We start from the raw sequence: 16,734 nt of genomic DNA, 5'->3' as shown, positions 1-16,734 counted from the left end.
AACATCCTGTTTCAAGATGGAATTTAATATATTGTTTCAGGTCTCGTGCTTCAAAGAATGTTGGGTGAGCTGGAAATTCATCATTTACTAGCCGGAAGGCAGAATAAATTATATGAATATTTTGTATGTATTCTAACAGAATGATAAAATTCATCAAAGCCCCCTTATTTTACTTAGGTATTTTACACATTATACTATACATTTATAAACATATAAAAGCAAAATAATGAAAAATATCTGGAATTAAAACTAACATCACACTATGTTTAGTTGAGGATCTTCAATTAGTTTTATTTTGGTAAAATGTACTCTTTTTATAACAGTACTGAATTGGCAACATGCAGTTTTACAATCCATTGTATTAAATAATATGAAGTCTTAAATGATTAGGCTCAAGGAGTGTAAACATAATAATTTATTAGCTTCCGCTCATAAAAAACAATATTCTGAACTGTGAATTTTTTAACCACAGCAGCAAATAGTCAAAAAGGAAACAAATCAAAAGTGTTCAATAAAAAACATAAGGCAAGCATCAGTGTGTGAACTTCTTCCTTTAAACCAATGCTTTAGCACTATAGCAGTAGCATCAGTAACAACAAAAAGCAAAAGACTTAGTAAACCATGGCACAGCTGTCAAGTTATTTCTATGTCATCACTTTAGCAAAGGATGCACTGTTAGAATTTTATACAAGAAAACTTGTATAAAAGAAAACTTTTGTTTTGAAAACTGGAGAGAGAAACATTAGCTGTAAAAACAGAGCTCATTGAATTTAAAGGCATCCTTTAAAAAATGTGTCCTACAGTGATGGTAATTTTATATTCTTTTGTTTTATGTCTTTGGGAAACATAACATGCAAGCTATTGGTCAGTATTGTAAGTCAGCAGGAATCAACTTTGCTATTTTTGATCAGTGATCCGCTGTAGGCAGAGTTTCATGTAGGAATTTTTATTGCGTATTTCTATCACCGCATCCCTGACAAGCTCAATGAACATCTGAGGCCACAGCTTCTGCAAAGACTCGTTTTTCATATTGATGTCAGCAGCTTCTTTCACTAAGTCTTGTATGTATGTCTGGCAAAATTGCTTTCTCTCCTTGATTTCCTGGATGGGAGAACCATTATAGATTACATAAGACAGATAAAAAAGGCTAAATAACAATGTTTTATTAAAAAGGGCCAAAAGAACTTTAATGAAGCAAAGAAAATAGTGATCTTCACAAAAGCAGAACACTCCATGCTTTTCTCTAACAAATGAATTTAACTGCAAATTGTACAGCCAGTTTTTTTAAATGAATAGGGCCATAGAGCCAAGCTTTGTAACCATTTAGCTAACCACTCTCAAATTGTTTTTTCTGAAATTCCATTTGGAAGTAACAATGTTAACTTTCTCGAACAGAATTGGATTTTTTTGTTGCTGTGGGCGATAGGAGTGATAGCATATTATGCAAACTATTACATTTTAGATTATTTTTAAATCTAGGCACTGCAAGCGTATTGACATAGAAAAATATCAGTTTACCTATGTAAAATTTTAAACAGCAGCAAAGTAAACTACAGTAGGGAGAAATAAACCGGTACACATATACCTTTCCATATTTTCTTTGATGTATGCATATCGTACATTTTTATCAGTAAATGTCGGTAAACATCAATTTCACCTTTTCTATTGACCATAACAGAAATTTACAGATAGGCAAAATAAGAAAAATGCTGCTTGAGAACCTATTATAGTTTGATTTAAAGATATTTACTTTGTATATTTTGAAATGTGATGTTGACAATATGTTTTAATGGTATAAAGCTTTAACTTTTTGAATCTCAACATCTACTGTCAGTAAATAATTAGTCTGGCCCCCTGTAATTTCCCACAACTGTGAAAATTTAAATCAATAGAAATAAAAAAAAATGCTCACAACCCATAATTTCACTCAACTGTGAAAATGTAAATAAAAAATTGAAACAAATCATTAAAATAAACATCAATATTTCCACTGAAATTTATAAAAAAATAAACATTGAATTCTGCCAAGCCTACGTACAACATATAGTGTGCACTGTACAAAAGTCATCTGAACTTCTAGAAACTAACTTAATGACAAAAAAATACATTTTGAGTAACTACTAGCACTACGTTTTAGCCATTCTTCAATTATACTAATTCTTTTTATGGAGGATTTCCAGAAAGTGTCATAACAAGTTGTCCTGTGAATAGTTATACTGGTGCTAAATACCTAATCTATCTGATTTACAGTATTGTTAAAAACATTAGGCTATGCCTTGGCCCATGAAAACAACACAGACCATTTTTTACAGGAGAAAAAGGAGAGTAAATGCTTTCCAGGTGCCTAGTTTGAAAACTTAATAATCAATAAACCTAATCTACTGTCTTCAGTAATTAGGTCTGACTTGATCACATTTAGTATGTTAGTTTACTGTTAATGTGAAGCAGGAATTTGCAGTTCTTGCCTATCTTGCTTTTCCCTTGTGACAACCAGTAAAATCGGCAGCCACATATGGAATACTATAATGAAGGATAAGGTGTGAATTACTACACTGGTAACAAAAACACATGTATAGTTTTAATGTAATCACATGAACACCACAGCATTATTTTATTACTGTCCTCTGATTCTGGTAAAGTGTGAACAGGAGTGCCTCACTTGCTTACACTATTAATTACTTTAATGACCTTTACCATTCAGCCATCACTTTCAAGACTAAACAGCTTTGGTATTTTTAATTTCTCCCATCACACCTCCATGCTATGTCCTTTTTGAGATGAGGTGACCAAAACTCAATGCAATGATCAAGCTGAGTATGTACTATTGATTTACTTACCAGTATTGTGATGGGATTTTATGCACCCCATAAACCTGAAGAATAAGCAAGGGACAAACCTGGGTACCAGAATGTAGAGACTGGAGACAGCTGCTATTAAAGGTTGTCCCCTCAAAAAGGAGAAAAGATGTTCTTTCCCCCTGCTTAAGGGAAGGGGTTTGCAGCCAGAAAAGCTGACCTAAGATGGGCTTGATTGAAACAAGACAGTCTGTCGTTTTATTATTATTTAAATTTGGGCTGTACTAAAATTTCCTCTACTGAGATTTAAACAATTTTTGTCATGGCTCTATTCTACATTGCACAATACTAACCCCAGTACTGGATCTATATGACACTCTACTGTTAACCTTTTCCCAAGCTGAGAAATGATTATTTATTATTACTCTGTATTTTCTATTTCAGTCTTGTTTTAACACACCACATGTATCTCTCCACATGATAACTAGGTCTCTAGCAGTCTCTTGGGAGGCACTGTATTAAAAACCTCTGTCTAAATTAAAGGATTCTAACGTATGAGAGAAATCACTATACCCTTATAAAAGCTGTGCTTATTTATCCTTATCGTATTCTATTATTCTAGGTAGTTTAAAATTCCAGTTTGAATGGTACCAAAAAATTGGTGAGAAAATCCAAGTAAGTTTACACTTGCATACTCCATGTACAAGTCCTGCATCCTGAATGTGTGATCCATGCATGTTTCACAGTATGGGTAACATCCCTTTTTAAGGGGTACAGTGCTGACCACCTTGTGGTCTGATGTAGTTGCTATTTTTATACTGTAAGCTGAATTGTTTGATCATGTGGTTGAAAAACAAATGAATATGATAAACAGGGATATGTAAAAACTAACACTCTAAAGACCCCCAGTAAAATTGACATATAAAAAAATTTCCTGGGTGATCTTTGTACACAGGGATAATAGAAGAATAAGTTAAAAGGACTGTCTGATGACAATTTCTTAAAATATGCTTAAGTCTGCAATGCACAGTCCAGAACTCAGAGAGGGAGCTCACAAGCAGAGCAGAACTGGACTGAGAGCTTTGGAGTGCAGGAGGAATGACAAAGATTGCCCTTGGTTGAAGTCAGTGGGAGCCATGCCGGCACATCTGAAAGCACAAATTGGTCTATGTGCTTTATCTTATAAAAACATTATTTTTAAATGTGTCAGATTATTAAAAAAATTTACTGTGTCAGATTATTAAAATTTACAGATTTTTCATGGCACCATTGCTATAATATGAATCTTAGTCACTGTGTCCCAGAGAAGTCTGGAAGTACCCTGTAAACTTTCAGACGGTGAAAGTGAATAACATTATTTCAGGGAAATAAAATATATGAAAATTGATTAAAAATTAAACAAGCCACCCAAAAGAAAAAAAAATTATATTTGGAATGTTTCAGAGTATATGATCTTCACAGGATCCTCAAACTAACACATTTACCTCAAGCTTTTCTGTATGAAACTCCCTTGTGGTGTAATTCAGTATAGCTTGACTTGCATTTTCTCCTCCAACTCTTCTGCTGTCATTACTTTCTTCACTGACAATCCCAGATTTCTTCCCCTTTGCCTCTAGCATATAACAGAATTGCTTCTTCCTGTAGAAAGACAGTAAAAAGATTTACAGATTTAATTATTTGAGACTTTATTAAAGTGTCAATGCTTTTCAGTGATTTTATGTAGCGCCACCCCCCCACTTTTTTTTTTTGGTTGTTGCTTTGAACATTGAGTTTAGGAATTTTGGGTTTATTGCATCCTGCAGCCTTGATACATACAGAAGGTCCCAGAGATATCCATCCATTATTTTGTTCCATAACAACCGCAAACTATGAAGACAAATGCTTGTTTTGACACATGCCATAACAGGGCTCCAAAATGGAAAATAATCACACAACTTCAGACAGGTACTTAAAGTAAAAGTATCCACAGAAATCTAACAATACCATTGAAACTTCTTTTCCAAAAACGTTTAAACACCTTTTATTCTACAATGTCAAAACTCAAAACTGTTAATTGTCATATATTTCAACTATAAAACACCCATTAAAATTACTTCCGTGTCTCTAGTATGTAACTCAATAAGTGCTGCCCAACACATGACACTGGAATCAGATAAACAGTACACTTATATGTATGCACATCTTTGACTATGTCCTATATCAGCTCCTTATTATCAGAAATGCATATACATCGTACATTATATACCCAAGGACTTTGTTCAACTTGTATGACTACATTCTATTTGTGAATCAATATTTCTGCAATGTACAGAAAAACTTATGGTTTTTTTTAGTAATTTTAAACAGTGGGATCTGTGTAATATTTGTCATTTTACTTATAAAGGGATTTTCATAAGAGTATGTTAATTTATGTGTTCTGGCCAAATTCTTAGTTAATTATATTTTGCCTACATAAAACCCCCATGAAGTTTCAACTGGATATGTCTGTCTTTGCTTTCTGTCCTAAAACTGCTAACCAGTATTGCTGTATATTGTTAAATAGATGCTTAGGAGACTGCAGTTCAGCAGTGAGTGAAGAAATCCATATTTTTATATAACATTTGAGATTTCTTAATTTCTTATCTCTTTTAATTACCTTGATGGCTCTCTAGCGAGGCTTAATGAATGTTTGCTAAGTACTTTGAGATCCTTGGAGGAAGCAGTAAAAGTGTAAAGAATTATTTGTATATTGTAAATGTGAAAACAACAATATATGATGGAACAGAACTTCAGAAAATAAATGTAGGCAAACCTATTTCTGCTTGTGACAGAAATGCTATGGAGAAGTGGAACAAAACAAAACAATTTAAGTAAAAATATCTCTCTTCCAAAACAAAACATTTCTCACAGTTTAAGCAAGCAATATATATTTGGTAGTAACATAAGCCAAAAAATCTCTGCAGGGTTGGGAACATCAGGGAAGCAGTTGCCCCACTCATCAAGACAGGGACAGTTCAGCTGGTCACCCAGTAGAACGTTGTAGTGGGTAAGTTGTAGGGGACAGGGATGGAGCGAGCACTTTTCGGGGCACAAGCAATGCATGGGAGAGCAAGATTTAGGGAGACCTTAGCACAGGAAGTGCCGGTATGTTATAGACATGTAGGGGGGTTGCAGGACAGCAGCACTGGGGAATGGAACTAGTTGGACTGGTTGTCCCTGAGAAAATATTAGAAAATCTTCAGTGTAAGTGTCCTAAGAAGATGTGGACTTGTTAAGGTTCAAATAGTAACAGGCTTCACACCCCTGCACTTCCATGGATTCCAAGAGAAGAGCTCAGTAGGGCAGATCATAGCAGGCACTTACATTGTGGACCTTTTAAATGCCATCACCTCTAGCATTCCCTAACTCCATTCCACTCAGACACTGCTTCTCCTAGCATCTTCTGCTGATCCCCCACATCTGTTGCCTTCCTATTCTCATCCCCTGCATTCTCCTCTTTTCCACAATGCCCTGTCTGTATTCCATGCACCCCGTCAGTTTTCTGCCCCAGGCAATTTGAGCATTTTAAAATTAAATGTTTATATTTCTGAACATTAAAAAAAAAACACAAAAATCCCATAAAAGTGGACCAGAAGAAAGCACATTAGCCTGTTGGGAATAAGAGTTAAGAAAATAAAAGCATTGGCTTTTGTGGAACAAGAGCGAAGCGGGCAGGGAATCTCATTCTCCCCCCAGACCTGGTCTGCACCCTCCCCCACAAAATTTGGGAAGGTATCCGGTGTCAGGAAGGCTATGTAGTACTAATTCTAATCTGGGCTCATCCCAGTCTCCCTGTTCTGAGACTTGAGCAAGGAGAGTTTAGATCACAGTGGGTGCTCTGCAGGTGCACCTGCTAAGTAGCACTCATTGAGTGCCCTAAACCAACCAAACTTGCAGTCTCTCCTGTGTGGTCCCCAATGAAGAACTATCAACAGTTTTCATAACCTGTGAAATGCAGGAAATAAGATCAAACTTGGTCTTATACAAGCCAATATGAAATTTACTTTTGCTCTTCTTCATTATGTTAACATAATACCCCAAACAGTCTAACTGTATGTGTAAGGAATTAATGTTGGTCTGAATAAACGTAGGTTGAGCCAGTAAGTATTTCTAGTGCTCACGTAGAGTCCAGGACCTTTGACACTGTGAGCCACTGAACTATAAACTGGCATCTCCCTCTGTGATTATTTTCTGTATCATCCTAAAAGTTCATTGCACGTATCAATTTGTAATTGAGCTATTTGTGTGTTTTCTCTATTAACTACTTTATTTTATAAAAAAAAAGCAAAGAAAATCAAGTTCTTTTTGAAAAAAACTGATTAATCTAACGGTCTAACTTAACCAAAAGCAAGGGTGGACTGATTTAACTGTTAACTTAATTCTTAACGCACTTATACAAACAAAATTACGGTAAAAATATCATTTCTATGGCTATAAAAGCGTTCCTTCTTAAACATTTAAAGTAACTTTTACCTGGATTCTCCAAGTAGTGAAAGTAGGCGATACTGAGGCAATTCAGAAGATGCTACATATGCAAGAATGCCAAAGAGTCTTTCAGCCATTACTGTATCATTCTCAGTAACCTGTGAAAAAAAGAGGAATGGAAAACTTTCACAAATCGTAAAACTTAATCATGTTCAGAAATGACCAGCACAAATCAAATCAGTTAAAATATGTGCTATATAAAACTGCATACCAGAGATACTCCAGGAATATTTAAAGAAAGGAAACAATATATCTGTACGACTTTTTCAAAACTTAGATTTACTTTTATTGGCATCTTCAATATATTCAAAGAGCAATCACGCAAGTTACTTTTGCTTGTTTTACTTATTATTGTCTACCGACTCTGGAAACTTTGATGCATACAATATGATATTCTATGTTTCAAGATACTGCTCATTAAATGACCAGTTCTTCCACCCTGAGTGTTCCAGCCCACACAGATTAATTCTTTACCATGTTGCATAAATTTACAGAGATATATTGGAAACATTTCTGATCAAGCTCTGGTGCAGAAGTAAAGGTCTCTAAGCACTTAAATGATGAAAGATAAGCCATGGTCTCTCTGACTTTGGCAGCACAACGGGGCAGTCTTTACAAAAAGATGATTTTTTTCTGTCAGGGTTAAGTGGCTGGCCTTTCCCAGTCCAGTAAATTAATTCTTCCCCGTAATACTTTACTTTCCTAAACATGAACTATACTGTTGTTCCAGCATAAAATTACAGCTATGTCTTTAAAATAATTTCAAACTGTTGAAGAAATGACACCATGTACTTTAAACATCTGTGTTCAAAGCCCAATTCTTTTCCCCTACAAACTCTCTAATGATGCTCCCCCCCGACATCTAAATAAAATCTATTAAATTTCAAATAAAAAATGAACAACACAAACATTCCCCTTGTCTGATGTCTTCTTTCCCAGCATCGTGTTATGCTACTGTAAAATTCCCCAAGGCAGTCACTGTGTGCTATATGCAAACATTAAATAAGAATGCTAATCTTTAGCGAAACCTCTAGTGTGTTCTTGGTACCATTCACCACCACAGGATGTAATGGTAACAGCACTTAGGGAAGTTCAGATGCATTATCAATGCTCCTTAATAGTATATAGTATGTCAAGAAACTATGCATACAATACTCAATGAATCTACCCTGTCATTTGCAAACTGTACATCTTTGCTGCTAAACATTTTGTAAAGTTCCACAATTAAATGTGAACTGGTTTGTTATGTAGTCCAGGGGTTTGTCTAGATTAGGAAAATTTACACTTGTGAAACTACATTAAAAGAGGGTTGGGCACGCCACAGCCAGCCCACATAGCAGGGTGAGGCCTGGGAGTAGAGACCCTTTGTTGTGGGGGCTGTCTCTGGTTAGCACACAGCTCTTCTCTCAAGTGTGGGTTTGGCTCGTGAACAAGTTTCATGGCTTTTCTTTCAAACCTGAGTATATTGACAAAGCATGCTGGAAGGCCTAATTACTTAAACTTTTTTTGGAGGCGGTGTGGGATAAGCAGGGAGCATTTATTTTCTGAAGAACTCTTTAAAAACATGTTTGTATTTTAAATAGTGCAGTAAATGCTGCATGGAGACACAACATTTAAATACATATATAGTATAAATTGAAAAACAAGCTTTTAAAAGCCATATTCAGTCTTACAAATCCCAACTTTTTAACAGGCACCTTTTACAGGAGTTCGTGATCAGTAAATTTAAAGAAAAGAAAAACAAACAAGTAGCACAGTATAAGGTTATTTCAAAATGTTTTCCTGGGATTATTTATGTTTAAGAAAAAGTCCACACAAAAACAGTATTAGAAGTTTAATGATTTGTTTTCTTTTTAAGATATAGCACAATTAAAGGGAGGCATTTTTGCTTTCTATTTTCCTCCCCGTGGGAGCTTTTAGTTCAGTTTAGCTCTTTAACCTGCTCCTCCTATGTTGCGTGATTAATTTGTGCTGGATACAGCTAAAAAAAGGGTGAATTATAGACTTCAAATTTCTGTATACTTTATTAGTTATCAGATACAGACAAATTAAAACAAACTATAATGGCCAATTAAAAATACTAGACATTTAATTTACTATTTCTCATAAGATTTTTACAGTGTAATTATTTAAGTTTCTGGTAGATATTTTGTTAATGAGAACTACAGAAAAACAAATGTAACTACTGCAATTTAGCTTCCTTAACCTTTAATGCTAATCTTGCCCACGATGTTGCTGAAAAATTCACGTCCATAGGTACAACTTTTTGGAATTACACTCCATATAGACAGCTCAAATCACTGCAATCCTGAACTTGGTATAATCATTTACACAAACGCAAAGTGAGATTTCAGTCCTGCAACGTGCTGAGCATCCTGGCCATGATCCCACAAAACACTTAACTGTAAAGCACCTAACTAATCTCATGCTTAAATTGAAGTATGTATTTAAGTGTTGTATCTGGGCTATAGTGCTCAGCACCTTGCTTACTTGAGCCCTGGGTGCCTGACAGATGTATAATTTATCCAGATCAGATGATAGCTTTTACACCCACTTTGCACTGGCGCAAATGGGTACACAAGGTGCAGATGTATACCTGTATTAATGTACTCCCTTTCTTTTCACTTTAAACAATTAAGGATTTTGTAAGAGGTAAAAAATCAAAGGTTTCCATTTGATGGAGTGGTGACATAAAGAAAATATTTGAGATCTTATGTATATGCTGTACCTGGAGTTAAAAAATACTATATAAATAATAATGTCTTGTACTAAAACCAGCTGTCAAGTATGCTTATATATATATTAGGGCTCTTGACTAATTGCAATTAACTCACGTGATTAATTTGAAAATATTAATCGCAATTAAAAATTGTGATTAATCGCAGTTTTAATTGCGCTGTTAAACAATAGAATATCAATTGAAATGTATTAAATATTTTTCTACATTTTCATATATATTGTATTCTGTGTTGTAATTAAAATCAAAGTGTATATTATTTTTATTACAACTATTTGCACTGTAAAATTGATACAAAAGAAATAGTATTTTTCAGTTTACCTCCTACCAGTACTGTAGTGCAATCTCTTTGTCATGAAAGTGCAACTTACAAATGTAGATTTTTTTTTGTTACGTAACTGCACTCAAAAACAAAACAATGTAAAATTCAGAGCCTACAAGTCATTCAGTCCTACGTCTTGTTCAGCCAATCACTAAAAAGAAATTTGTTTACATTTGCAGGAGATAATGTTGCCCTCTTCTTATTTACGTCACCAGAAAGTGAGAACAGGCATCTGCATGGCACTTTTGTAGCCAGCATTGCAAGGTATTTACGTGCCAGATATGCTAAACATTCATGTGCCCCTTCATGCTCCGGCCACCACTCCAGAAGACATGCTTCCATGTTGATAATGCTCGTTAAAAAAAAAAATACGTTAATTAATTGGTGACTGAACTCCTTGGGGGAGAATTGTATGTCCCCTGCTCTGTTTCACTTGCATTCTGCCATATATTTCGTGTTATAGCAGTATCCAAAATCGGAATGGGACGAGGTGTGAAGCATGCTTTCGGAAGTCTTAAAAGAGCAACTTTTCAATGTGGAAACTACAGAACCCGAATCGCCAAAAAAGAAAATCAACCTTCTGCTGGTGGCATGAGAATCAGATAATGAAAATGAATATGTGTCGGTCTGCACTGCTTTGGATTGTTATCGAGCAGAACCCATCATCGGCATGGACACATGTCCCCTGGAATGATGGGTGAAGCATGAAGGGACATATAAATCTTTAGCACATCTGACACGTAAATATCTTGCGATGCCAGCTACAACAGTACCATGAGAAGGCCTGTTCTCACTTTCAGGTGACATTAAACCAGAAGTGGGCAGCATTATCTCCTGCAACTGTAAACAAACTTGTTTGTCTGAGCGACTGGCTGAACAAGAAGCAGGACTGGGTGGATTTGCAGGCTCTAAAATTTTACATGGTTTTATTTTTGAATGCAGTTTGTTTTTTGTACATAATTCTACATTTGTAAGTTCAACATTCATGATAAAGAGATTGCACTACAGTACTTGTATTAGGTGAAATGAAAAATACTATGCCTTCTGCTTTTTTTTTTTACAGTACAAATACTTATAATAAATAATAAATAGAAAGTGAGCACTGTAGACTTTGTAATCTGTTTTGTAACTGAAATCAATATATTTGAAAATGTAGAAAACATCCAAAAATATTCAAATAAATGGTAGTCTATTATCATTTAACAATGCGATTAATTGCATGGTTAATTTTTTTAATCGCTTGACAGCTCTTATACATATATAGCTATATCTATATATATAAGGGCTGTCAAGCAATTAATTAAATATATATCTCCAATGCCAATATTTAAATTCCTTTCAAACATATTATAATAAACCAGAGAAAAGCTTATTACAAGAAACTGAAGAGGTGAAGTGTATGAATTCTTTAAAATTAAAAAAAAAAACACAAATAAACACAAATTGATTTGTGTTTCTTTATCATATGTATTCAGGAACAGGGTTGAACTGTCTTTTCCAATTACCAAGAGCTATAGCAACAATAGGTATTTTTTGGGGCTACATAAGTAAAAACCACAGATTACGTTTGACGAATGTAGAGCAGGGTAAATTATGTCAGGAAGTATATTTACATCTTTTTTACTTTTGCATAACAATGAATGGAGTTGCTCTATTAATTTTATTAATATGTAATCAATATACATTTATGAAATAAGAATCTGTTCTTTAAATTAATGAGCATTCATTTTATAGGAATAATTTTGAGAGGGAAGTTATACGTTCTTTGTATTCCTAAAAAAATATTACTTCCTCTTACCTCAGTTCCATTTATCTTCTGCAGATTAAAATGGTTCAGTCTAAACAGAACATAGTATTTCCACAGAGTAAAGTTGACAACTGGATTTCCCTGAGGATCAACCGTCAACTGTTCCATGCGACGCACCTGTGCTAACGCATTAAACTGCTGCAACATGACAATATTTGTCTCCTTAAACTTCAGGTGCTGTGACAAAAAAACAGTCATGACAAAAAAAGTATGTTAAACTTATGGTGGAGGACACATAAGAGTAAGACAACACAACTGGGTTACAGACAACAAGCTCAGTGTTAGATCAGCTCTATTCCATGCTACTTCAATTCTCCTCAGACATGACTAACCAGCTCTTGGGCCCATCTAAGCAACTGGACTCACTTGATGTGTAGAGCTTTTAATACCTCTTCAAAACAATGTGGCACATGATGCATTCTCTCTTTAAAAAGAAGCCCTCTCCCTTTTGTATCCAATAAATTAAAATAAAAACTGGAAAATAAAATAAGAGATCTCAGTGATACAGACCTCTGGTGGCCTCCGAGTGGGAAAATCGTAGCACTTACTTTTTCAAGTGAAGAAGATTGTAAGTGCACAGTCATAGCTATTCTGTATTCTTTATGAAAAAAAAAATGATGAAAAGTCATCGAGTATTAAAGCATGTAAAAATACAATAGGCATTAATTGGTTTGTAAGTTTTCAAAAAGGTGTGACCACAACTTTTTAAAGTATGTATAATGCTATGTTTCAGAGTAACAGCCATGTTAGTCTGTATCCACAACAAGAAAAGGAGTACTTGTGGCACCTTAGAGACTAACAAATTTACTTGAGCATAAGCTTTCATGAGCTACAGCTCACTTCATCGGATGCAACCAATGCTGTGGTCACTTAAGACAGACAAAAAGAAAAGGAGTACTTGTGGCACCTTAGAGACTAACCAATTTATTTGAGCATGAGCTTTCATGAGCTACAGCTCACTTCATCGGATACCCAGACAGGGAGCTATGAAGGCATATGAGCCTACCTGTTTATACTGTTCTAGTTAGTTTTATGTTATTTGCTTTGATTTTATAACCCATATTGCCTGGAGGGAATGTGGCCAGAGACTTTGCACATTTACGTTTTTTCGGTTGAGCAAGAACCACAGAACTCCAGATAATTCTTTGCTTAACCAGCACCACCTCTGACCTCTCTGTCTCCAGCTGCTCAGATGCTGGCCTTGATACACAAACAAATACTTCTTGATACATGGAAATAATGGATCAAAAATGTAAAAGTATTGTATTTCCATCTCAAAATATAGCAACCCTTTTCTACTTTATGAAGGGCCAAAAGAAATGTTTGTGACAGAAATAAATTTCCAACCTAAGAGGAATCCCTCAATCTGCCTTGAGAATTCTGACTGAAGTCTCTTGCTCAATCAAGAAGGCCTTATCAAGTCAAAAGTACAATTTAGACAAAACTGAGTTATACAAATAATCCAAATTCATATACATAAGTGATAATAAGCTGAAAAGTAAAGGTTACTTGACCAAAACAAGGTGTTAATAAAGATCATCCAAATATTCTTGTAGCTATTCAGACTTCTGAAGTCTCAGAGGAAATGTCTTACCACAGAATTAGGAAATCTGATCTTCAGTTTTGGTAACACTTGAACAATTTCATCAAATTCTATGAACATAAAGGAGACTGTGGTGATGGTTCCAGCTGTCTGAACGCTCCAATTTCGATCCAGGGATTCCAGAGCTCCAGAACCATACAAGTAAAGAGTATCTCCCTCCACTTCGACTAAGTAAGAATCGAGGCCAGATAAGCCTTGTACAGCATTGCTCAGTATTGTGTCAAGAGACCTGTGAGGGGAAACAAACAGATGTAATATAAAAGAGAAGATACCTTTTGGGGCATTTGATTAAAGTGAATATTAATACTCCAGAAGTCCTACACTTTATCAAAGCCTAACCTCTCAAAAATATCCACTAATTTTGGGTTTCCAACTTCAGGACACCTAGATCTTGATTTTCGGAGATGCTATAAATGCCATCAAATAATGTGGATGCACAGTGTCATTGGAGCTGGGCACCCCAACTCTGTGGCACCCAAAATTAGCAATCATTTTAAAATTGTGGCTCAAATGTTTGACTATTTTGTGCTGGTGTTGATTGCTACAAACAGAACTTCAACGTGTGCATTTGCTCAAATGACTTTACATTCAAATTCAGGGAACAAAACTAAGGACTTGATCCTGTAAAAATTTACCCAACATGCATAATTTCTCATGCAACTAATCCCACTACATTGGTAATTGTTTGCAGGATCAAACCCTGTTTTATCATTTTTACCATCATTTTTAACTTTTTCTCTTGCTTCAAGATTCTATTTGCTTTTCAGAATCTGCCTCTCTTCAGCCTCTTCTCTGTTCCCTTCCAGTATACTTTATCATTTGTTAAGATATCCTTCTCCCCAAATCACACAAGATCCCACTATGGCACTGTTCTCTCAAATTTTTCTAAATGTATTACCCTCTTTTTCCTATGATCATTGACTTCCTTTCCAACATTGTGTGAATGCCAAGACTATAAATGGTCAAAGTACCATATTCTCTCCATTTTTAGAGGCCTCCTAAGAATTTGTGAAAACCCAAAGACTCTTTTCATAGCTGATACAGGGATGATGCATAGACATTAAAGGCTAGACCTATGGGCTGTAATTATCCTTTCATGTCTTTTAATGATTTCAGTGGAGCTATGTCAATTTAGACAAGCTAAAAATCTGATCCTGCTTTTTACAAGCACCAAACATTGTGGGGTGTATATTCTTTCTTCAATGCACTTTTACCTTCTTACACAGTTACTTTTATAACTTCCAATAATACAAGTATCATGTATCAATTAGAATACACTAGATGGCAAAAAGATATTTGCAGGCTGGGACATGACTCCACTCCCCAATCTCTACACATGAATACTGACAGTAAGTAAATCTACTTTAGGTATACTTGGTCCTGCCTCAATGCAGGGGACTGGACTTGGTCTCTGAAGGTCCCTTGCAGCCCTAAATTTCTATGGTTTTACAAATGCAAAGCACACCTTCCTTTTATGATCTTTTGAAAAGACAGGTTTCAGAGTGGTAGTCATGTTTGTCTTTTGGTAATCCTCAGTGGGTTCAGAGGGTAATGGTCTGTAGAATGTGGTGTCAGAGAGTTGTCTAGCAGCCTCTTGTTCATATTCCGACCTATTCATAATGACTACAGCACCTCCTTTTGAAAAGACAGACTCTGATTTTTTAAGGCCAGAAGGGACCATTAGATCCTCAAGTCCAACTGCCTGCATAACACAGGTCATAGAATTCCACCCAAATACCTATGTACAGAACCAAGTAACTTGTGTTTGTCCAAAGCATAATCTTCCCAAAAAGCATTTAGTCTTTATATGGAGATATCAAGAGATGGAGAATCTACCCTTCCCTTAGTAGTTTGTTCCAATGCTTAATGGCTTGAAGGCAAAGCAAACTTGAAAATAAACATTAATTTATTGGAAATCTGTTCCCACCTCAACAAGTATGGGAAAGATGGAGATTGTGAATAGATCCTTTATGAACAATATTTTCAAAACTTTCCCCCCCTTTTTCCAATTAAAAAAATAGACAAATTTCAAATAGCCCTATCTAAGACATCACAAGAGGGACTGAATAGGCCAAAGACCATCTCTTGTGAAAGCAAATGCTATTTTAGGACCCCTAATCTCAAGACAGAATTTGATCTTTGGTCCTTTTTCCAGCATACTCAGAAACCAGTATGCCTACTGGTAGCTAATATCTGGGAATTTGCAGGTCAGCTTTCCAGTGGAAGAGAAATCAGTGCTGTAAAGATAATAAACTGCCCTTTCTCCCTCAAGGCACACCACACTTTAAGCAATCTCAGTACTTCCCAATATCTTATTGATCTAGAAAGCAGGCTTCCTGTGTTCCCCTTTATACCCATCAACTGATCTTAACTGGGAATTGAGGTCCCTCTCCTCTCACTTCAATTAAAACTATTCATGTACACCTAGCAGTAGCCAATGTAAAAGTAGGAGAAGCCAATGAATGGCAACAAAGCTGTGCTTTCTGTACACTCTGGGGTATGTCTACACTGGAGTAAAACACCCATGGCTGGCCCTTGTCAGCTGATTTTGGCTCACAGGGCTTGCAGGGCTATAAAATTGCAGTGTAGACATTAGGGCTAAGGCTGGAGCCTGGGCTCTGGGACCCTGCTTCCTTGGGGGCCAGCTTTGGGTGTTTTATTGCAGTGTAGACATTCCCAGAGAGGCTTGGTGGCCTTTTATTTTGTTTTTCATTTATTTTTGAAAGTGTAACAGAAGCCTGTTCAACTTGAACTGAAATCTTTTCATCATCATAACACTCATCATAAAGGGAGTGTAATGGGCTCCCTTAATAATCTCATTATAAGGTATAACAGTGTCCCATGGTTATTCTGAATCAGATCATATTGAAATGGGAACACAACTTGAGTTTTCTCAATAATATTCCATAGCAACATATTTTAACAGGGACTGCATTTTAAGTTTATATTATATTTGTAACGGACTTT

At 35.6% G+C, this 16,734-nt stretch overlaps 1 protein-coding gene across 2 annotated transcripts in view; it reads right to left on the bottom strand.

Annotated features, from left to right (window-relative positions):
• Window positions 1-276: 276 nt before the first annotated feature.
• Window positions 277-16,734, bottom strand: part of LRRC49 (leucine rich repeat containing 49) — a 115,505-nt gene continuing 99,047 nt past the window's right edge. For both annotated transcript variants that reach the window (XM_073303708.1, XM_073303709.1), the window contains exons 13-17: window positions 13,759-13,996; window positions 12,156-12,341; window positions 7,287-7,396; window positions 4,280-4,433; window positions 277-1,101 (exon numbers count right to left, since the gene is read on the bottom strand). In XM_073303708.1, coding sequence (XP_073159809.1) covers window positions 898-1,101; window positions 4,280-4,433; window positions 7,287-7,396; window positions 12,156-12,341; window positions 13,759-13,996 — 892 coding nt within the window. In that variant the 3' untranslated portion in view covers window positions 277-897. The remainder of the gene's footprint in view (window positions 1,102-4,279; window positions 4,434-7,286; window positions 7,397-12,155; window positions 12,342-13,758; window positions 13,997-16,734) is intronic.

Source organism: Lepidochelys kempii, chromosome 10, assembly GCF_965140265.1.
Source record: "Lepidochelys kempii isolate rLepKem1 chromosome 10, rLepKem1.hap2, whole genome shotgun sequence".
NCBI classification, from domain to species: domain Eukaryota; kingdom Metazoa; phylum Chordata; order Testudines; family Cheloniidae; genus Lepidochelys; species Lepidochelys kempii.
The sequence above is the reverse complement of the archived record's forward strand: the minus strand, read 5'-3'. Positions and strand labels throughout refer to the sequence as shown.